Consider the following 25,550-nt stretch of genomic DNA (forward strand, 5'->3'; position numbering starts at 1 on the left):
CAAGCCTCACTTATATACTCCACAAAATCGTACATCAACTTTTGTGTTAACAATTTTTTCCATAAGCAAGTGGAAAAGCTGATTTTTACATGAATCTATAAATTTTCCTTTCTCAGGCCTTTCAAATATAAGTAAACTTCAAAATTCTCAAAAGATTACAATAAGTTCTGGTATATGTAAAGAGACATAAAAGATACTTCAATGGAGTTTACCACACAGGACATAGGACATACTCCAAGGCCTTTGTTTTCAGATACTGTATATAACTAGTGTGCCTTAAAACAAACTTGGGAAGCCTGAATCCCAATGACCATTCAGTGGAACTGTCTATATCTTTTATTTCTTCAACTGTATTCCTTATACAGTTTTTGACATATGAACCTCCCTGACAATACAGTCTACTTGTGAGATAGGTGATAGAGGTAGGTCAACATTCAGGAAATGTCTCTTGGTTGAAACTAATAGCACTGACAGGGAGTTTTACCCTAATACCTGCCATTTCCACTGGCTTGTTTTTTACAATTCATATCCTTTTCAGAAGCTAAAACTCTGGGATGAAAATCAACAAATATAAATAAAAGCAAACCTAACCTACAAGTGAAAATGAAAGACAATGCAACACCAGTACCTTACACGCATGCTCCTATCCACCATGCATAGATGAAAAAGATCATGTAATAAAATGGATATGCTAGACAGCTAAAATATAATTCCAATGTGCATTTTCATATTTACACACTATTACACACAGAGTAGAAAAAGGTCAGGCAAACATTCACACAATGAAAAACTGTTCATAAAGAACCCGTGACAACACCTCTCTTTCAGCTGAAGATAAAGACGCTCACTTTTTAATATTGATAAAATAAGTGAACAACAACAAGAAAGGCTCATTCATTCACTGGCACACTGAGTTTGATAAGATATTCTAAAAAGAAAATACAAGAAATACTGTGAAGGATAATTCATTCTAACTCACTCACTCATCATTCCAAAGTGAGAAATAATAGTGGAACTAAGTTTACAGTAACAGAAATCAATTAGATCCCTTGATGAAAATATGATTATTTTAATGTCAGAGTAATCTCAGCATACTCGCAGAGTGCTACATAGTCAACATACATGACAAAAATACATAAAAGATTAGTTTGCGTGCCACCTTACACATCTCACAACTCTATGAAAATATGGCTGGCAGTTCATGTACAGATTTTTTCAAGTTTCTAATAAAAAAGAACTATGACTGCATGCTAAAGATGATTCTTAATCAGAAGGTAATAAATTAACACGATGATAGAGTAAAAACTATAAGAAAAAATCACTGTATACTCATCACCAGGGTGAAAACAGAAGTGAATTTGTATGCTCAATGGTGCATGATGCTGTCATGATCTGTAGTCTGATTGAAATTATCTGCTCTTTGGTATGTTTTCAACACTTAAATTATTATTTAACCTTCAAAGGCAGAGAAGGAAGGAGGTCTTAAGAAAAATCTGGATTGATGGAGTGAAAGAGGTACTGGAAAGGAAAGGCCCTACTATCCATGATGTAAAAGTGTGTGCATAAAAAAAGAGGTGAATGAAGCAGTGTGTGTGTGTATGGGATTTTGACTCAATTAGAGAACCTTCTGAGTACTGTATATGTATGTAGTGGCTATTATGAGAGCTCTTTTAACATGTAGGGTTCATCCATGATTCAGATGTTAAAAGTAGAAAATGTGGCAGTGACTGCTTGTTTTTCCTCTGGAGCCACCTCAGTGCAAGTAACAGTGTATTAGAATATGTAAATAGTAGGGTGATAGGTTTAGTGTTAAAGTGGGACTGTGACAAGGATTGTTTGTAAGTTAAGTGTAATTGATTTTAAGTATGAATTATAAATAGATTGGAAATGTTATTTAACATGACCCCCTCCTCCCCTGGATATATAAAAAATTACCTTACATATGTAAACTTAGATGCTTATGTTTGAAGAATGTATTAAAACTATTACTGTACTGGTAATTTATCCTAAATAAAGAACAACTATCTGATGACCCTTGATCTGGTATCAATAATTTATATTTTATTCATTCAGTGGAACTTATATAGGCATCTCTTTGCTATGCCTACAAACCAAAGCTGGGGATCAATGCAGGTTATGAATACAAACTGATAGCTTGCAATCCAAGTTTCCCTAGTTAAGGATTTATCACCTAAAATTGATATAAGAAAAATGAATAGTGTTGCATTTTTGGTGCAAATATGAAAGGTATGTACCTGCCTTGAATTTGTTTTAATGCAGTGACCAAATATGGAAAATATTCCTACAAGGTTGCTGTTGTATGTAAAGCTTTGTCCACTGAGTATAACTAAACTTGTAGCATTTATAAAAAGTCTGTATGATAAATTTGTTAGCGTACTATCATACTGCGTCAGTCAACATGCAACTGTCTTGACAATCTAGAACTGAAGACAAAAGACCAATCAGATAAGCATTAAATCAATTTGTACACATGCTGCTCGACCAGATTCCCCTATCTGGTCCATTACCAAGCAATTTAGACACACAGTATTAATCTAGAAAAATGAGTGAACTTGTCTGGAGGAACCTTACCAAAAGCAGCGTCACTATGAACTGGGATAACTAGTATTTTGGATCAAATAAGTATTGAAACAGCGTAAAATTCTCAACAGATTCTTTCACTGGTTAAAAAATGATATTTGCCAAGGAGAAAAACTGGGTGGACATTGAAATACCTGCTCCTTGTTTTTTAAAAAAAAAAGTATTTTCTTTAAAAATGTCTAACCTACTCGAAACCTAGCCCAACTAAAACCTGATAATTCCTCAGTATGACTAAATATGTATTTACACTTCTCAGATCTACTCAAGTATTTACATATTTAACATTGTGAAGATATCATCTACATGTCAAAATATCTGGTAAAGAAGTTCACTACATATATTACTAAAAATGCGACTTACGAAGTCTATGAAAAGTCTTGCTACAGTCTAAGTTTTGCTTGGGGGATCCATTCATAACTATGTACAAACTCCATTATGTTATGGACGACCAGTGTTCATTACCTTTTAACTGGCCTAGGGTACTGAACAAAGAGTTTGACAGTCTGGCAAAGCCACTTCTTGCAGGGCCTGCCGTTGCCACAGTGAAGAAAGAGGAGGGGGAGGGAGGGAAGAAAAAATGGCATTTATTGACCATGCCGGGTCAGTCTAATTCTAAGACAAAGTTATCCGAACTTTTTATTTCAGACTCAAGACTACTACAGTAGAGAGAATTTGTACAGCTCATCAATGCAATAGATTAAAAGATGCTAATTGCATATTTTTCTCAACTAAACTGCTAGTCCAGTCTCTAAAGTGAACTGTAAAGGACTATTTTGTAAATTTTGGGACTTACTTTATTCTATTTGTAACACTACAGTTAGTGAATTCTTTTAGGACTAACATTTGCTATTCATCACTTCTAATTGTGATTTCCTAACTTTTACTTATTGAATGAGATGTGGATATACAGTATATATATATATATTTATATATAACAACATGAAAGCAAAGCAAAGTGGTGACAGAGAAGCAAAAAGTGAAGTCATTCTCAGCCAACAAAACCAGTGCTGCCACAGACACACTTAAGTCCCTCAGTTTCTCTCTGGCCTACAGTAGATGTTAGGCACCCGAAAATAAGGAGCCTGAATTGGGGGACACGCAAAGAGGCCACTCCTATGGCGTACCTATTGCTGGGATGGGGGCATTAGGACCCTGCTGCCCTGGCTGCTGTCCTGGGTAGATCTCCTTGTCGCTTAAGTTGTCCTCGTGGTCCAAGATGGTCTGGCCGAGGTGGTCGGTCATGGTGCCGGGCGGCGGAGCGCCCCTGCGGCCTAGGAGCCTATCCCGTAGACCTGCGGGCCCTGAGGTGTGGTGGACACCCTGTGGGCCGTGTGGGCCAGGCAGGCCATGGTGCGGGCCAGGCTTATGGCCATCGGCATGCATGTCCTGAAGCAGAAAATGTCAAATTACTCAACAGTGCAAAAACTAGAATGACACTATAAATTTACTAAACGAATCAAAAGTCATATACACTGAATGACACCATTCAATTTCATGACAAGAAATGTATGTGCAACAATTCAAGCAATTCAATTATCAATACACAATCAAGTTTACACACCTTTGTTATCTCAAAACCCCATCATCCACCACCAAACTTGCAGTTTACTTAACTAGCTGAGAGTCAATATAACTTTAAAAAGTTAAAATTCCAATCAAACATAAAACACATTAAAGATAAAAGTTTTCTTTAAAAGTGTATCCATCAAATGAGAAGACAGACAATACCTAACCTTACACTTTTTTTAATTACCTCATCTGATAATTCTGTCTCGCTCTCCTCAGCGATATCAGACAGTTCTGAAGGGCGGTCCATGTCTGACTGCATAATTTCATCATCATCTTGAAACTGCAGGAAATCAGGGGGGAAAAAACTCAACTGACCAAAAGCAAAAATCAAAAGAATCTAAAGCAGAACTGCCAAGGGAAAATCTACAGTTATGTTATAAGGAATGACATGCAATTAGCTGCTGCAATTTGCAAGCAAGAGAATGGCATTCAGTACCAAATAAATGTCATACAACATAAAACAGGAACAAATGACTGAAAATGCATACAAAATAAAATAAAGAGAAAAGGACAATTTTACTTTCAGGGGTAGAATTACTCTCAAGCAAGAAATTATTCAAAAGTTTTGCTATGTACTACTGAAGCTTCACCAAATATTCTTGGAAGGGTGTCATTCACAATGCAATAGATACAGTCACAATACAATGAAAATACAATTTTGGATCTGGATGTTCTAAGTTACTGATGGAGTAGCCCTCATAAGAGTCTTCAAAAATACCAAAAAAAGATGTAACAGTCACTGTATACACTTTAGCTTTGCCAAAAAGATTTTTGTGCCTCAATGATGACCTCAAATTTGAAAAAAAAAAAAATGGTGAATCGATGTGATGACATTACAATAATCATTTACACATTTCAAAGACAGAATAGTTTTCTGAGATCAATCTAATAGTATGATAATATAATTTTCCTGGAGTCAATGAAATATAATGTACCCACAAGGTTCCTGAACACTTTTAGTTATGAATGAGGAATTTCTAGATGATAATGGTTAATTTAGATTTAATACACTTTTTTATGTTTTTTTTTTTTTAATTAAAACTTCCTGCCTACTCTGATACAAATAAAAGTGACTTTCACTAACAAGTAACTGGTTCAGGGTTTCTAAAGATGAAATAAAAGTGCAACAAAAGTTTGCCATTTTCTTACATTTCAATTAAATCATGACCAATACACTCCTTTATTCAACTCTATAATTATTTTTAGTCATTTATACACTGCATTCTAAATCAACCACACCTAGATAAATTCAAGAACATCTCTGCATTCACCCCTTTTAATAAATCCTGTGTGTCCATAATATCTGTCCAATTAGTAAATCTCCTTCTCCTACTATTTTTATTATCAATACTCTTGAAAGAAGATTTATCTGATACTAGTCCTTATTGTTGCTCCATTTCTCTCTGTTGTCTCATTTCTGTTGCAATTGATTTCACTGTGCCTCTACTGTTGGGAGAAAATTTTTAAATTTTCCCAAGTTTCACAAGGATGGACATGGGACAGAATTTCTGAAGCTTTTAATACAGCTTCTGGTGTGCTTTGATCACAGGCATCATTTTCATTATCATCAGAATCACAATTACCCTCAAAATTGACAGACATTGTCATTATCATTAAAATCATAATCTCAATAAAAAAATGAAACCCACTGTCTTCTGTGAAACTGCCTCCAACACTGCCAGAATCATCATCCATAACTCTCATAACCATTGGCGTTGTCCAGTGTCATCACCATCATTTGTCAGCATCTTCATTATTTTCACCTTGAATTTTTTCATCACCACCACTGTCATTGTCTTCATAATTATCACTAAGATTTCAGTGAAATGATCACTATCATAGCCATATTCATTATTCTAAGGAAGTTTCATTACCCCTAACATCATCATCATCATCAGTGTCATTTATAATATCACCATTATTACATCCCATTATTAGCACAACTGTCATTAATTTCATCTTTGTCGCAATCTTTTCTGCTACCCTCACCTTTACTGTCACTGTCATTCTCTTCAATGCTGTTATTAATATTATCAATATCAGTGTAGTTGTCTTAAGGTATCATCATTGTCATCATCATCATATATCATCTCTTGTGCCTTACCATAGGCTCTGGTGGGAATATTCCTTGTGGATTTATAAGATGACTTTTATCTAACAATGTTCTGGATCTAAATACTGTACTTCCCCTTTAATGTCTCAAGGCCCACTACTCTGCAATGACTAAATATAATAAAATTCCTGCCTAGAGGAAGAGTTCTCTAGATCAACTTGCAATCATTGATTATGAAAAAAATTTATTCTAGTACTGGTCAAAATGTCAAACTTAGCATGTACAGTACAGTACCCTTTTTTAAGTATCTCTTCTATACTTAAACTTTTATTTCATATTTAAGTAAACTAAATTGGAAAAAATAATGCGAGGGGAAACTAAAGAAACAATTCTCTGCAGATTAAAATTAATCACAGCTTCTACAAAACTCTTGATAAGGTACGAGCAAATTAAAACGTTTATGAGGGAGAAACTCTGCCAATACATCATACTTTCCAATAAGGTATTACTGTAATAATACAATCATTACAAAGTTTTACCCTTACCTGTAACTATTATTCCTTCATTTCTCTTTGCAGTTAGGAACTTTCATCCATATCAAATAAACCTTCTTAAGAAAGTTTGTGATACATCTGATTTTGACATCTCAATTTAGTTGTCTTGCATTCCATATATTTTATGCTAGTAAGTATCTGTTACTTTCCCTTATAGTCCATAAGGGCATCATTCAGTTCAGATTACACATACCAATTAAAGACAATGTCATGCGTTATAACTTTTCCTATGAGGACTTACCAAAACAATACCAGAAAAATTCCAAACTCACCATGGAGAATGGAAGCAATTAATTAAAAAGAATCACATGACAAAAAAATATACTGTTATGAACACATGCAACAATGCCACATATAAAAACGTCACAAGACCTGAAAATAAAGACAAGAATGAAGGATTACTGTCATACCTTGCCTCGGCCACGACCACGGGTGAAATGGTTTGGAATTTGGCTGGGTACAGAATCTGCTGAAACGCTGTCTCTGCTTTTGGTACGTACGGTGACTTGCTTTGGCTCAAACCCTGGGATCTTCGTCAAGTCTATCAGGGCATGGTCACCTGGAAAATGTCAGATTTATATTTACTGATTTGACCAAGATTTAGCCAGGAAGAAATTTGCTAACACAGCATAATAGCAAAGAGTAACATTTATTTAATTTGTCAAGTTTCAGTCAGGAAGAAATTTCTTAATACAACATCAGAGCAAAAAGTAATATTTATTCAGTCTAACTAGCCTCAGTCAGCAAGAAATCTGTTAACACAGCATCACAGCAAAGAGTAACAATTATTCAGTCTACCTAGCTTCAATCAGGAAGAAATTTGCTAACACAGCCTAATAGCAGAGTAACATTTATTCATTCGACCAAGCTTCAACCAGCACGAAATTTGCTAACACAGCATCACAGCAAAGAGTAACAATTATTCAGTCTGCCTAGCTTCAGCCAGGAAGAAATTTGCTAACACAGCATAATAGCAGAGTAACATTTATTCATTCGACCAAGCTTCAACCAGCAAGAAATTTGCTAACACAACACCACACCAAAGAGCAGCAGTTATTCAGTCAACCTAGCTTCAATCAGGAAGAAATTTACTAACACAGCATAATAGCAAAGGGCAACATTTATTCATTCGACCAAGCTTCAACCAAGAAGAAATTTGCAAACACAGCATCACAGCAAAGATCAATTATTCAGTCTTCCTAGCTCCAGTCAAGAAAAAATTTCCTAACACAACAACATAGCAAAACTGACTCCGTACAGTATTTGTGTTCATCCTTTTAAATTTTGTTCCAGCCAGGTGTATTCAAGCCAGAAAATGTTGGAGTAACATCTACTCAATCTACCAAGTTTCAGTCAGGAATGAATTTGCAAATACAACAAGCAAAGCAAAACTGATTTTACTTCAATTTTCATCATTTTAAATTTCATTTCAGTCAGGTGTATTCAAGCCCTAAAATTTGATTCCTGGAATATATTACATAGCATAACCTGCTACTTAAGGTTCATTGTACACTATTTCCATGTTTCTGTAAAACTGCTCAATTGATTTTAAAATCAGGTTTTAGCATTATAACTAAAGTCTTGGCAAAATATACATACTACTGTATATATACAGGTACTTGAAATATGTCCTCCTTATTTTCTGTAATTCTTGAATTGGGTACAGTTACAATACTTTGAAACCAGTTTCATAGAGAAATTAATCACTTCCAACATACTGTACATGCAAAACATAAGGAGTGAATTTAACATTACTGTAGTTTAAAGACTTGAGAAAAAAAATATCCACAAAAGAGTCTATGACCCCATTCAATGTTTTCCCAAAAACTAAACTCTCCAGTAACAGGATTACTCACCAGTAGGACTTTCCACTTCCGTGACCTTCTTGCCATCAGCATAAACAGCATAACCAGTAACAGGAGCTCCGTTTGAGGTCCCTCCAGTGCTGTTGATGGTGACAGGGAGCCAGGTGACCAACAGAGAACCATCCTGTGGTCCGGGTTCCACTTGCACGTCCACGGGTGGATCCGGTAATCCTAGAAATAGTTCAGGTAATAATTTTCAACAGGTACACGAGATGCACTGTACTTGTAACAGAGTCCCGATTGTCCCAGGTTTCAGACGAGACAATTCATTGTGGTACCTTGATTAAAATTAAGACTTCAGTAAATATTTCAGTGGTCTTCTCACAATCAAAAGCTGCCTGAAACCATGGGTGATAACCTCGACATCACTCCTAGTCATACAGAAGCCTTTATACAGTCCTACAAAACTATCTAGTAATCTACAAAATCTCGGTAAATTCGTCATGACTACCAAAATGAGCATCAAGCCATTGCAATTCCATCACTAATTCATTATTTTTTGCATTGCTGTAAGCAGGTAATATAGCTCGAAATATTAGTACTGAAGGGTGCTTAGTGACCTAAAATTTTACTTACTGTACATCTGAATGTTGCACTTTTGAATATTCTGAGAGAGTATGGACCGTGTTTAGGCCTAAGTTTCAGATTCCATGCATAATTTAAAATACTATTATGAAATGTGGTAGCAAAATTCAAGGCTCTGGATTCTAGTTAATATATATATATATAGTAGTCTAAAGTACCCTACTCAAATGAAATCTCTAAAAATCTTTCAAAGCGAATCTTCATTTTTGAAATGGCATTTTACATACTAAGTATTATACGTCAAAAAACAGTCTCATTATCTCAGTGCAGTTCTCACTCATCTAGCTACTTCTACAATTGTAATATCTACATTGCAGGGGAGGATTTATAGGGGAACTGAGGACATTAAAAACTTAAAAAAAACCTATAGGATCATGAATAAGAGTAGAAAGGCCGTATATGTTATTGGTGTCACCAAAATGTGCATTTTGTGCATGTGCTTGTGAATTTCTCATGCAAAAGCCAGAGGCACAAAGATGTAAGGATGGTTTGTACTTTAAAACAATAATTTTCCGTCAAAGATATCTTGTAGCTTTGCCTTTTAAATTCATGTAGCTGAATATATTTCTTTTATTCCAAGAGGGGAAAAAATTTAATTTATCTTCATTATCTTAAGTCAGCTGCAAGGTATCTTAGTTAAGAAATGTTTTTATTGTAGCAATAACTAATGATTTTTGTTGCATATGTAAATACCCCAATATCAACACCTGATCTATTTCTTCTTAATATATGTATACATACATAAAGTACATACATACATGTACATACAAAAGTGCATATGTGTATGTACACACACACTATATATATATATATATATATATATATATATATATATATATATATATATATATATATATATATATATATATATATATATATATATATATATATATATATATATATATATATATATATATATATATATATATATATATATATATATATATATATATATATATATATATATATATATATATATATATATATATATATATATATATATATATATATATATATATATATACTTAAAAATCACAGTACTGTAGATGCACGTGATTCAGTGTATAAGCAAATCCTGTGGGATTCACTTATATATGTATATCTATATATATATATATATATATATATATATATATATATATATATATATATATATATATATATATATATATATATATATATATATATATACACACATATATACACTCTATGGAACTTTTTTATATATTCATATTACACTAATCATAAAACAAATTTCACTTATGATATATCTGTCTATTAAAATGGATGATGTGGGATTTTGTTTACATAGGAGCCCCATACCAGCACAGCATTAAGTATTTCACCATATTCCACCATAGAGTACTTCAGTTGTCTGCCATAAAAATAAAATCAAGCACCTGACAACGAACAATGATGAAACCCCTACAATTCAAACTTAAAAAATCAAATTGCCCCACACAGCCGGTGAACACAGACTGCAAACAGTCAGTTAAAAACACAAAAAATGAGGATGATCATGCCAATCAGGAAGCAATGATATGATATTACATAAAGTATTATAATAGCCTAACATGTTATATATCTAGCCCACATGTCTAGCTTGAGAAATTTAGCCTAATAATGTGTGGGACTGGGAGAATGCTCATATCAAACACAAAATGAACTAAGAATGAGGAGCCAGAAAGAGAATTAATGAGGGGAAGAGCAAAGAATATAAAAGAGAAACTGGGTTGTTGAAAATAAGATAATAAACTAAAATATAAATGAAAATTAAAAGAGAAAAGATAATTTAAGAGGTTAGAAAAACAATAGAAATGAAAAATAAATGTTATGTGTACATGGTAGATAAAGGAATTATAGAATACTTCAAAAAATCTGAAAATAAAAGGAGAACAATGAAGTTTAGAAGACAGAAAGTATGGCAAAAATTTAAAAATACAGTAATAAAAATAAAACTGCAAAGGATAGGCAGTTGGGTTCTGGAGGGGCACTGTCCTTACCTGTAATGAATATTTACAACTCATTAATTCCTAAATCAAAGTTCAGTAACATAGCAATAAAGTGTTTGTACTACTGTATTGTACAATGAGTGTTATGTACACAACTGAGCTATACAAAAAATTACTACACTTCTATACCGCACACTATACTATATCATCAATGCCACTAGCATATGATGAACCTCAGCAATAACAAGTTCTGACACATTTACCTAAGCCATGATTACAATAGATTTAAGGGGAACCACAACAACTAGTCCTGATACATTTACCTAAGCAAGAGAGCAGAATAGGTTAAGGCACACTTCTACTTTTTCAAAGAATTACAGCTTATCAGGAACTAATCCTACAACTAGCAAAGGCTGCCTTGATATAAAATAATTTTACATGATTCTCCAACAGCCTTCTGCTATGGGTAAATGACACCTACATACAATTACTCTAGTATTCAAATCCAAAAAATTGAAGACATGAGTTTTATCAATGGCCTATAACTGCACAACAGGACATGTATAAGCAACTGAAATAGTGATGATAACAGATCAGTATCGAATTTTGAAACATGAAAAAAGCACAAAAACTGAAGAACAAATACATTTAAGAAATCCATATGCAGTTTTGGGGTCATGTGGATTTCTTTAATTTTTTTTATTCAATTTATGGCTTTTCCTTTAACCAAATTAACCTCATAAGTTTTCATGTAATGTCTTCCTACAAATATATTTCAGATTTTCCTAATAAATATTCCTTCTCTTGTGGATATAAAATAATCTCAGCTATCATGTAATCACAGCAGAATAATTAAATGAAAAATACCGAAGAACTGGAAAATAATCCAAACTATAGCAAAAAATTTCAAAATAAAAATCCTTTCACATCCAAAAGTGCAGCATTACTTCCCCAGGAAAAAAAAAATCTGTTTTTTTAAAACCTTTCAAATAAGGTTTTGCCACTGATACCATATTAAAAGCCACAACCCCAGAACTCAGTGAACTAACAAGAGTATATGAATCTCACCGTCTTAAAAGGAAAAAAAACACACAAAATGACATGAGACAGGAATCCACTTTGTCTAGGGATGGTGCGTGAACTCTCACAACAGTCAGGATGCTATTTCTCACAGTTAGGGAAAACTGCCTGAAGTATTGAGACATTTGGCTTTATGGTACTTTCAGCCTGTAATTCTGAAACACCAAACACTATCAAGGTCTTCCTTATACAGCAGAACCATTTTTGTAATCGTGAAACATCAGAAACATTGAACGTTAGCAAATGCTTCCTTATACAGCAGAATTATTTTGATGAAGTATTGCAACTGTCTCAACTCACACAAGCAGATTTCAATACTGTGATCATGTGTGGAGGTTTTGTGCAGTCTAAATAATGTCTTGTGTCACTGCGATCTACTTGTGGTTATCCAAGTTGGTAAGACATTCCATCAACAAATCAATGGTATTTGAAAAAGATACTGAATTTTACTGGAACACGAAAAATTGTCCAATATTGCTGCTACTAGAGATACCATGATTACAATACAGCATCAAGCATCAATACAACAGCTAAAAGCCATCTTTTTACAGGAAGCTATATAACTGGATTTACAGTATGGGTCACCTAGCTTAAAGACATTACCAATGAGCTGGGAGAATATAAAACTATGCCTGGGAGTCAAAAAGGGATTATACATTACTTCTAAATTGAAAAACTGCAAGAAAAAGTGTGTTAGGCAATGCCACAGTTTTTATACCTCTACAAAAAATATATGTCCCAATCTAATGATTTTATTTTGTCTCCAGATAGAATTATTCATATCAACAATTCTGATTTTAAATTTCAACGTATAATTTCTATACAGAACTTTATAGACATAAATTAATTAAAACAGCTGAGATTGTATTATGCTGCATTGCAAAAATTGACAATATGTTTATTCTGATTCTGGATAGCCACTAGTAAATAACACAGGGAACAGGCAGTGAAGGCTATGAAGCCATTTCCTTAACTGGAAAAGACAAAGAAGCAATGCGAAAAAGATAAAAAATAAAAAAAAAGTGCTTTTAAAATATTTAAGGACAAACCAGTAAACCACAAACTTGACCTGAATGCTGAAAACTCAGTTTTGAGTAAGGTTGGTAGAAAAAAAAAACTGCCTAAAAATGAAAATGAATAATTGCTATTTTGTCTTTCTTAAGAAAGGACTTCTTCAGAATGTGATCTATTCCCAGGGGCATGCTACTGGTGCAATAATGCTTTTTTTTTGTTTCTGTAGGGAGGAAAACGTCCTGAGTCCTACCCATGGGTTTACCTTTCGGATCTGTGAGGACAAAGAAAGAGAATGAATGATTAGAATATTTTTAAATCCACCTTTTTTTAAATACTAAAAATGATTTGTCTGTATTGCCAATACAGTATTTCCAATATTCATATACACTAACAGCAACTTGTCTACATGGCTATGTTTAACACAGATAATACTACTATTTCTAAATTCAGTCTTGTGAACTGTTCGATTTTATGTGGGTGCTTATTTCAGGTCGACGTTCAAAACAAAAAGCAAACAGGTATAATTCCCATGATGTAAGTAGAGTGTGTCATGACTGCTTAAAAATAAAATGTAAACTCGAGTGGAACTTTTTACAACAGATATGCCCTTTCAAATAGGCTACATCTTCACATGAAGAATAAATAATTTTCAGGTGAAAATAAAATATCTTTACTATTATACAAAAGTATTCTATACGGTATATGTAACATTAAACAAACTGAATATTGTACTTATGATGCATATATATAACAGTCAGTTTACTTGTAAACCACTAAAAAATAATTTATAATCTAATATAAACTACACTGCAACACTTCAAGAAATGAAAATATAAAGAGGTTGCTTTACATAAATTGCTGACCATTGCATTTTTCCCACATAGATTTCTTTCAATATTCTTTTTGTTTTGAAACTGGAACCAACAAATTAATAAATGACCCCTGATGTTTATCTTTTTTGGGGGGGCCTATGTCTGCAGTAATTAGCTCAAATCTTTAGGTCACACATGCCTTTGAAGGTAATTTAATTTAATTACTTTATTGTTGATTATTCCCTTGAATTAAACAGTAAAATAAGTTATATGTCGCTGAACCAAATCAATAAACTCATGCTTCTTTGTCAAATATGTGATGGCTACGGCCAAACTTAGTTATACACACCCAACAGAACACACACACACACACACACACACACACACACAATGTTGGACTCTCTCTCTCTCTCACTGATATAACATTCGCATCTTAAAATATCAAAACTTACACATAGGAGATAAAAAACATTTCCAAAAATGAATTGATTCAACACTATACCCCAAAAGTTTTCCAACAACTGTTAACTCATCAACAGACTGGCACAGATTAACACATTAAAAATAAATAATGAATTACAAAGTTGTAAATTATGCAACAATTACCTCAAAAACTCAATGTCAGTGATCTGAATAAAACATATAAAGTATAAAGAGTTGTGGGTGGTGTATACAACCGTTGACCAACCCACAAGTGAGCTAGACTAGTGGCTTTAAATTCTAGAGGTCTAGATATAGAGCAGATTACTGTATTTTAAAAACCCATACATGATTTCATATTAATTAGCCCACCCCCTCTCCCCCAAAAAAAGGTATACGGCAACTTCTAAGGAAGCTTACTTGAGAACTGGACTTAAAATTCTTTTTTTCAAAATAACTATGTATTTCTGAAACCTAAATAACTGCCACCCAGTACTTCAGAATCAGATGGCACAATGTCTAGGTTGCCAGGTCTCGCTGCAAAAATCAGGTAAAGTACATACAAAGACCTTAAACTGTGTAAAGTCTTCTTGTAAACTGACAAAATACACTTCTCAACACCCTGTCACTAAATTTATACAATTTTCTAATTTTGGGGAATATTTTCAAACTATCAGCCTTAAAAAATACAGATGAATGGATACCAGATGCCTAACAAGTGGGCCATAATCAGAAAGAGAGAAAATAAACTCTTGAAAAGAATATTTGCATCATTTGAATATATAAGAAAAGGACTGCACTCACTGATACTCTCTGCCTCCTTTCCTACGTAAATGTGAACTACAATATTTATAATCTAAAAGTTGACGTATGGGTCAAATAATTGAGGAATGTCATACAAAAGAGGGAGGATGATATGCTGAAGGGTTCTTTCACAACTTTGATAAAATTGTTAAGAACTCCAACAATTCAGCTTTCTACTTCTCTAATGAAATAGTAACAATAAAAATAAGAATGGAAAAAATTCTGTAACTACAGTACTGTATTATATACAAATATGCTATAAAAGAAAACGTATGTGAGTATTGTGAAAGAGAAAATAAAAAATAATATTCTTTAAAGGTAACTTACACTCACCATTTAAAAAAAATAAAGTAGCTAGCTTTTACTATAGATATCCGTATAAAGTGAATCTTTTTATATTTTTTCAAAATTGCCAAACTACAGTGATCTTTAAGACACAGAGAAAATATGTGTAGGAGTGACAGGTAAACATGACTAGGCTAACAGTATCTAAACAACTGGGTACTACACAGTTTAGAGAACCTATGAAGAAAACTATGACATGGAAGACATCTATGTCTCACTTTGTGATTGACAGACAAATAAAAGGAAGGTAGGGATTTTGTGGGGGGTGGGGGTGGGGTGGGGGACATAAGCAGGGTAACAGTAAAGCAATGTTATAATATTTACCTCTCCAACCTGATGGGGCATGAAACACAGAGAGGGGGAGAGTAACCATCATGAGACGAAGGGAGGCACGTGCCATCTTACAACTCCCTTATTATAAAGGACCACCTCTTACTTTGTGCTTATTCCAAATTGCAGTAAATAAAATAGAAAAACTGCTTCTTATAAATATGTATCCTTTCATAAATTACTTCTTCCATGTATAAATACTTTATCAACATTAATTCATTCTATGTGGCATACGAAAGTATTTAAGATGACAAATCCTTCAAAGATTTTGACACTAGCATTCTGATCTGGTTATTCATGGGATATGCTTTCAATTCAAAAAATGTTTACCCATATTTGTCATCTCACTTCTAGCCATTACTTCATTCTAGTTGGTATAGAAAGACATTCAAAGATGACAAATTTTGTGCAGAGACTTTTGACACTAGAATTCTGATTTGGTTATTCATGGGATATTCTTTCAAGTAAAAAAATGTTCAGCCCTACATGTCATTTCATTTCTGGCCTAAGCTCTACCTGTCTTCTCAAGTCTTTGAAAAACTAAGATTTTACATCTTTTGCATAGAGAGCAACAAAAAATCAGCATGGGCAATCTAATTACTGTACTAAGTTTTCATACAATATTAAAAAGTATATTCATAAACATACAACCAGCATTTCAGTGATGACAGGAGATTTTATCATGAGATGCAGTACCTCCCTATTTCTACTTGTCCAAAATATGACTTGTGCCTTATAATTATGCTGATTGCAGTCTCTGCTAAAAAATGAATTTTGGCATCTGCAAAAGCATGACATTCTGGTCTCTGCTTGTAATTTCTTCTGAGTATCTATCATTGAGGAGTCTACAAAATCATATCTTCAATTACTTTCATCATTCTGAAGAAAATTTACTAGCATACTTTTAACTATGGATTCACAAAAGAAACCCCTTTTCATTCAGCAATTTCTGTTCATTTAATCTGAATTTTCAAACAGCTGCCTCAGAATATTCAGTCACATTTTTTTTTTTATGAATGCTAACTGAATTACATTGTCTATCCAGAACTGTTTTCATCATTTCCAAATTGCTAGAGGTTTGTATTAAAAACAAATTGTACTTATGTTTAGAACCTAAAACTGTATTCTTCCTAAAGAGCTTAAGAAGTCTTTTTATAATTATACCAACCATTTTATGGAATGTACTCCCTAAAATCTACCTCTACTTAACCTCTGAAATATAACATCCAAACTATTTATATAACTTATTTTTCATTTCTCATTAATAAAGTATTCATACAAGGTAACAAATAGCATCAATGATTAGCATCAAAATCCATAACAAACTTCTAACTGTAAGAGGTGGTGACAGCAAAGCAACACTTCATTAGCAAGCAGTTACACACATTCAGAAAGTCTGATGTTCACTCCATTGATAGCTTGCATAACTGTGCATTGTTGGAGAGTCATTATGCCATCTTCTTTGCATGGGGACTGTATACCTTTGTGGACATATATCACCAACAAGACAATCTGATGGATGCCTTTGATGACAAACTCCATCCATCAGAGTTTCTTGACAAATTAGCAATTGTTTTTGTATGGCAAGTACACTTTTAAAGATCAACTCCATCTATCAGAGTTTCTTGATAAATTATTCATTTTTGTATGGCAAGCACACTTTTAAAGATAAATTTTCAAAATGTATCTAACAAATCAGAGGCTTATGTACAATTTGCATCAATTCACTCAGTTATGTATTGGTGTCTTGCATGGTCACAGAATGATGTATTCGTTTTGTGTATCAACCAATCTTTTTCTCGAGTTCATCTACAACCTGTCTTAGAAAGTCCATTCTCATTAAACTCAATTCTGAAGTCGTTGATTTCGTCTCATAGTGAATGTCTTAGATCGGTAGGTACAGAACCCTTGGATACACTTTGTAGGGCCTTTAAATACGTCTTATCAGCATCAGCTTGTACATCACTCATCTCAAAACAATGTAGGCAGACAATGATCTTTTGGTGACGCTAAAACTGAACTTAAAAACTAAAGTCAATTCAAAAAGGTGTATCGACATTGAAGCAGTATCCTTGCTTTCATCTATCAGGAAAAATATATAGTGCTGTAGCACCTTCTGAAATGACTGAAACCCTCTCCCTCCAACCAAACCTTGGCATAAAATCTTTAGCATAATGTACAAAGCTTTTAAGACTTCAGCATATACTTTAAGAAAAACAAAAACAAAACTGATAATGAATAAAAGAAAAAAGAAAAAATATCAGGTCACAGATAAAAGGTATTTTGTCCTACAAAATACATCGTTGAATTGGTTCACTGTCCACAAAGAGTAACCATCTTTGTGAAAAAAAAACCCTAAAATGGAATGGCACCAATATCTGAATTAGCAGGCTGCACATGCAATTTGAGGAGCTTTAACAATGCAAACCATACACACAGAACTATAAATCTGCCAAGATGAGCGGGTTTTTGGAATATATATATATAAACATGAACATTTTATTGGCACATCAGAAGCATGACTGTAGAGGTGTAAATATAACAGAACAGCATATTAAATACTGTAATGAACATCATTAACCAATAGCTAAATTCTGATTCGCATAATTTGTACTCTGGTTGTTAATATGAAAACTATGAGAATTTCAAGGGACAATTTTCATACAAATCATGGATATTTGCCAACAAAATGAACCTTCTAATAAGAAGTCTTTTTCTAATGCATTTATCTCCAATCACTGAAGTTAAAAGTGAATGCAGTCATTAATTTTTTTATTTATCTTTTTGTGACAGAGGAATTCATTGTATACATAGAATATCTGTCAAATCTTACTTTACTTCAGATAAATACATCAGTACATATAAAATCAAATTAACTATAACTGATAATAATTTGAAGTAGGTGAATTGGTATTCACCAAGATGGATGCAAAGAAGAACCTCTAATATGTTATCTGTGTTATTTATCTCTTTTAGACAGAGTGGCTGTGGTGGTAGGTTTCTGTTTCTTAACATTAGCAGTTATGTATTCTAACAGAGATCTTTTGCATTCACAATTGAACCCTGATCCTCTCTTCCTTCCAAGAGCAACTAGATTTGCTGACGAGCAGCACAAACTATGCAGTAAAAGTGCCTCACTGTTAAGCTTCTCAGTTGCAGAGGTCCTTTATTCCTCACACTGTTGAACAGTGGAACAGTCTCCCTCAAGATGTGCAAGTGGAACCTCAAAAGTTCAATCAAAACTGCAATGCATTACTACCTACAGTAACTATTTATTTATTAATTTGTTAATTATTTTTTCTTTTCTAATAACTGATCTCTTCTTTCTATACTTCCTATTACATCCATTTCTTCTTTTGAATGAAAACCATTTTCCTGAGAAGTTTGAATTTCAAGTCAATGGCCCCTGTGGTGGGCTTGTTCCATATGAATATGGTTGATGTTCTGAATAATAATAATAATAATAATAATAATAATAATAATAATAATAATAATAATAATAATAATAATAATAATAATAATAATAATAATAACAATAATAATAATAATAATAATAATAATAATAATAATAATAATAATAATAATGTCAAGTGAGGCACCCTTTAGTTACATTTCAGAAAACTAAGTCAATAAGTATCGAGAATACTTGGCCTAAAGGGTGATCATTGCCTTTTGGATATAACTAGTGACGTTGAGCAAACGCTTTTCTTCAATGACTGCAGTAAAGTACAATGTATGGATCTCCAAACAACAATTAACAATTATCTGAAAATGATATCAAAATCTACAAATCCACAAAGCCAGCAAAAAATGTATCCAGAAATCCCAACTCATCTTGGCAATGCAATCAAACACAGCTGAGGAATATGTAATGAGATCATCATATTACTCCATATGTGATGAGAAATATTATATCAAGTGAAGAGCAGGCACTGTAGTAAGAGGCACCCGTTCCGGGGGACCAAAACAATCCGCATACTTACCAATATATGCTGCAGCATCTTATCAGTAATACATAAATTAGAATTCATTAAGTGACACGGCAATTGTTTTTGCACATAAAAAAAATCAGAGTAGTAATAACAATAATGTGCACTATATGGTCAAATTTAAAAAAAGGAACTCTAGGCAGTAACACTGTAATCCCTACAAGTGATAAGACGAGTTAAGATGAGTTAAGACGAGTTACTAGTGATTGTCTTCAGTCATGAAATGTCAAGTCTGAAACTAAACTAAAGGACAGTGTTTTCTCCCAACTAATATTTTGGTTGTGTTTCTTTTGTAATGGGGCTGTTTCCACACAAGGACATGCTTAATCTATAGGACATGGTTGATGGGCCTGATAAAATGCACTTTTAAAGATTAATATCATGTTCTACCAACTGGATTAAAGTGAAAAATCTAAAGAAAATTGATCTTGTCATAATGATTTAAAACGGGAAAACTTATAAAACTTCCATAGCATTATTATAACCAGCTGAATAATTACATCTACATTGCAGTTTTAGCATCTATGCTATTACCATGTCTCAAAAAAATTAGTATTTAAAATCTAAGATAGAAGACCACCAGCCATACACGTACTGTACTTTCATTCTAGGCAGGCGACATTCAAAATTACTCTAAGATCTTAGCACAGAACTGCCTACTTTATCTACAAAATACGACAATGCTCAAGATCCCAAAATAATTAATTTACCATTACATCTACTGCCAAGATTAACAGGCTATCAAAATACCCACATTGCATTGAAAACCCAATGGTTTCTATACTAGCACTACAAATACAGTATCTACTGTACTTCATTGCCATATCTGATGCATTCACAGTCCGTAGGACCTTGTTACCAAATTATTCATGAAGTTACAAAGAAAACCCACATTTTATCATTTTGTTCCAGGAGCAGAATTGTGTAGTACTGTACTTACTATGGGTAACAAAGTGCAATTACAGAAGTTTAAACCCTCAGATGTTTCTTCCCATTGCTAAAGCAGAAGCTATATGCAATGTTGGTAATCTATTGCAAACTACCGTATCACAAGCGTTTCCTCTACGAGCATAATAATGATCAAACTTAAAATTCTGGTTATATTTACCAACATTCTAGCTCAGTGGCTAATTGTTTCCATGATAATGCTCTGTTAACTCTTAAAGTATCTCAGGTCTTCATAAAATCCATTGAAACTAATATATCCAATATACAAATAATAAGATCAAATAAATTCTGTATGAAATGCATTCTATTCGCATTGAGTTTTGAGAGTTAGTGTACTGTTAATACAAATAACTGACATTTACCCAACCCCTGCTTATTCCAAATGCTCTTGAAGACTAACACTTTCTTTTTGTATACACAAAAAAGTCACTTCAGTTATATATGAGTGTATGCATGTAATATTTCAGGAAATGAAATCTCTGCAAGACAGACAACAGCTAATCAATCCTGTACACAATTTTCATGAAACGAAACTGATCTTAAAAAAACACTCACCCTTTGGTAGGGTTCGAAATTCAATGGTGGTCGAGAGCCTATCTTGGTTCTTGCTGGCTTTCTCATCGAACTGTGGGGCTCTGAGATTCTTGGCTCGTATAGTCACTCTGTATGTCGTGTTGGGGGACAAACCTAAAAAGTGCAGTGTATTAATGATGGCTCAGTAATTAAAGCAATCCTATAGCTAAGGCATTAAATGTTCTTGATACCTAGCATTTCATTCATTACCCTAAAACAGTCATCAGGATTTGATACAAATGCTACATTCTCTAAACGTTTATTGTTTAGGTTTGATCTAAGGTAAAAATTTATATAAATTTCAATAACTGAATAGAACTCAAGTTCAATAGATAACTTTGAAACACTACCTGTTATAGTGTGGCGGTAAACACCAGGCTTGACTGTGCGCACTTCAACATTGTTAACACAAACTGTGTGCTGGAAGTTTGAATTTGAAGGGAGCCATGAAATGACAGCGGATGTTGATGTAATAGAAGTTGCTTTTACACTGGTTGGTCCAAGGGGAGAGTCTTTCCCTATGACCATAGTGCAGGCAGCATCTCTTGAAGTCCGCCGATTAGGTGTCACTGAGCGCACACTGATACGATGAAGCTGCACAAAATGACGATTTTAATATCGTGTCTTACAGACCAGAAACACATACTATACATACATCACACACAGGCACAGAGAACTTTTTGTTTACCATGCACATTTCCCCCTCTGGAGGGCGTGGTGCCAGAAGGGTACAGCCTGTGGGTATCAAAGTAAGTCTTTAGGGTGAGAAGCTAGCTGAATGTCCTTTCATCTTGAATCCAGCTGGTTCAAGATGCTGGTACCCATTTACAGCTGATAGCTCTGGTGGGTGCTATGCCAGGAACACAATTCATGGACGCAGCAACATGAACTGAATGCTTCACCATTCAGCCACAGAGCCCACTTGGGCTGAATGCACCTCATTCACAGTGTGCAGCATGGTTGCCATGTCCTTATAGTTATTCACATAAACACACACTAAGCTGAATAACACAAGAGTGGAAAGGATTCATGGAACCCATCCATATCTAACCTCAGAGGCATAATGATGCTCTGAGGCCTCATTTTTGTAGATATTTAACTTGCTTCATTGACCTTCTTTAAAATAATACCAGTGACAATATGAAATATTGCCTGGCACTCTTTGCCTTTGAGACGCAGAATTTATTCCTTCTTAAGGTTAGGTACAGATCACTAAAGTATAAAAATCTTGTAACTATTCATAAAGCACTTATTTAAATATATATTATACTGTACAGTATACTGTATAAGAACGGATATATATTCATTGGGTAATGAAATTATTTACTGAATTGTGACAACAATCATGAACTATGACAAAATAATTGCTTTCTTAACAAATGACCAGATAAAGAATTTAAACGATTTTGTTACCTTGAACAGAGCTATCAAAATTATTTATACAAGAAATAGCAAAATATGCAAAACTAGTTTATTTCAAAATTAATGACTTAAGTACTGTTTAAGCAAAAGTAAAAATGTAAAATTTAATGGCTTTCCAAAGGCAAACTTCAAAATGACATAAAGCACAGAGATGAGAACAAAATGGAGGACTTACCTTGGTGGAGTCGACACCTTCGACAAGAGCTCGTGTTCTCTCTGTGGCCCGAACAGTAGTCTTCAACAAGCCATTAACATAAACATGATAGGATTCAATTGAATCAGGTGGCGCTTCAGGGGGTGGATTCCAACCAATGAGGATGCTCTTGTTTAGTTGCCGCTCGAGGGTAAGCTGGACCGGTGGTGGTACTAGCACCGAGAAGAAGAGGTCTAGTTAAGAGAGAGGCTGTGTCACTAGGCTAGCTCCATGCATGGCAAGCGGGGCAGGCACAGCGGCAGCGGTAACAGCGGGAGCGGCAGCCGTAACGGTATGAGCGCTAGCAGCCTTAAGTTAGGGTGGGTGACTGAATAAACCAACCGGACAAGAGTAGGGATGGACTACGGCTGAAAATACTGAAGGTCACTACTGGGGCATTTCTCTGATTCACTGGACTCAAAAAAAAGTAGTTGGACTAAGACACATTTTGAAACAACAGAGAACAACCTTCAGGTGGACTAATTCTCTCTGAATAGTAGCTAGTCACTGCTAGAGCACATAAAAAGAAACTAATGGCTGCTACACTACCGCACGGCCACACGATCAGTACCAGCGTTTGGACCTCATGCGCTGCACCACTTGGCCTATTGGCACTTGGCACTTGGCATACACACTACGCCCAAAACCCGGCCCCCTGTCATAACCCAGGGCCACACACTAATATTTTACAGGTAAAAATTAAATGCATAACTTTAACAAGACCGTGCAATGCAATATCAGTTACACTGAGAATGCTTTAGTCAGACAAAACAAAATCTCCTAGAAGTTCCCATTAGCTGTTTATTGAAAGGTATAACCTCTATGCTACAATGTAACTATAAAATGACAGCTTTCATAACAGGCATACATCAAAGTAAGGCAAGACTGAACAGGGCATATCTTCATTTGACACCAAAAGGAATATATATATATATATATATATTTCAGAAACTGAAACGTAGCAAGAGAAAATCAACTCTATCACCAGATAAAAATCCATGTAACCTAAAAAAAAAATTCTACAAATGTCATCTAACTGTCTCTACATCACATGGGTCTACTAAGGTGATCAAAACTGGAAATACTTTTCTAATGATGGAATGCATCAGTTTTATCAATGCTAGTGTAGAGGTTCTGTAAACGACTACAGTAGATGGGCTAAGAGTCCAAGGTCTTAGTTCAAAGAATCAGTAACATCATGGCTATTCAGGATACAACAGAATACAACACCTATGAAATGAGTAAAAATGTAAAATTTTAAGAATACTACCATGGCTTTCTGAAAAACTAAGAGAACTGTCCAAATTAAAATCTGACTTTCTAAGGGTACAGTATTCAGTATACTGTATTTCAGGAATAAACCAAGTTCCTTTCTGTGATAGCTAGTTTATCCATCTAGTGTGCAAAAAAACACACACGTAATAAATTCCTCTACTACATTCTTTAAAATCTTCAAGAAAAAACAAATACATTACAATAATAACTGCAAAACAAGCATACCTTACCCATTACCAGTTTCCGTTCTGTTCCCACCAGTAATTAATAGCAACCATTCTCTATAAAACCTCACCATGTAACTCTTTCACTAGCAATCTCTCTGTCTCCCTCATTAAATGAAATGATTAAATATAAAAATGCATAACCTAATATTTACAGTTAACTTCAGATTAGGAAAAATTCATAAGCTAAAAAAAATGTGACTAGGCAATTATGCCACATATGACTAATTATTAAAAAAATCTTTGGTCCATGAAAAAATAAATGGACAGCTTCCAATACTTTCCAGACCTTTGACTCTATGCCCAGCTCTTTTTGTGCTTGCCAATTGACTTACTTTCAGGCCTATCAAGCAGCTTGCCTTGAACTAGGAGTCGTCTCTCTAGAAAATTTGGCTGGTGTTAATTTTCTTCTTTACCAAGAATGAAGGCGATTGTCAATGCAAACATATGGCTAAGAGTTATGGTAAAATGAATTGGCCTACCCCCATACGCAAAGTTATATGGATCAAATGTCTATAGAGTTCTAAAAACTATGTTTACACGTCATTATCCAAGACCCTACATCCTACAATGGAATTCTAGTTACAATTACAGGTATGCTCTATGAAACTATGCCAAATTTCTACCATAGGAAATATTAATTGAATAATGACACCTGAGAAATGTGAAGCCATCTGTATGTGTACATACTGTATATACAGAAGTTTATTATGCAATGTGAACGTGTTTGTGTCTGTGCGAGTGTATGTGCTATGGACACGTAATATCACATTAAACTTGACGCTATGCAAACCTCTATCACTCTACAGTATTAATGCAGCATGGTATCAGAGTACAGTAACCTAAGTTCAGATCAAAATGAAGCCGCATTATATGAAATCCACTGATAAAATATATATGATAAATCTATTTGAAACCACACCTTCTCTCAGAGTATTCCAT

The 25,550-nt window shown here is 34.0% G+C and overlaps 1 protein-coding gene across 1 annotated transcript in view; it reads right to left on the bottom strand.

The window, feature by feature from the left end:
• LOC136853579 (uncharacterized) overlaps positions 1 to 25,550 on the bottom strand; it is a 359,829-nt gene that overhangs the window by 80,229 nt on the left and 254,050 nt on the right. The window contains 11 exon segments of the mRNA XM_067129318.1: positions 3,064 to 3,129; positions 3,726 to 3,987; positions 4,355 to 4,450; positions 7,188 to 7,336; positions 8,634 to 8,813; positions 13,524 to 13,544; positions 19,968 to 19,985; positions 21,477 to 21,608; positions 21,845 to 22,088; positions 23,092 to 23,303; positions 24,944 to 24,988. Of these exon segments, the coding sequence (XP_066985419.1) occupies positions 3,064 to 3,129; positions 3,726 to 3,987; positions 4,355 to 4,450; positions 7,188 to 7,336; positions 8,634 to 8,813; positions 13,524 to 13,544; positions 19,968 to 19,985; positions 21,477 to 21,608; positions 21,845 to 22,088; positions 23,092 to 23,303; positions 24,944 to 24,988 (1,425 nt within the window).

This window comes from Macrobrachium rosenbergii, chromosome 27, assembly GCF_040412425.1.
Source record: "Macrobrachium rosenbergii isolate ZJJX-2024 chromosome 27, ASM4041242v1, whole genome shotgun sequence".
Classification (NCBI taxonomy): Eukaryota; Metazoa; Arthropoda; class Malacostraca; order Decapoda; family Palaemonidae; genus Macrobrachium; species Macrobrachium rosenbergii.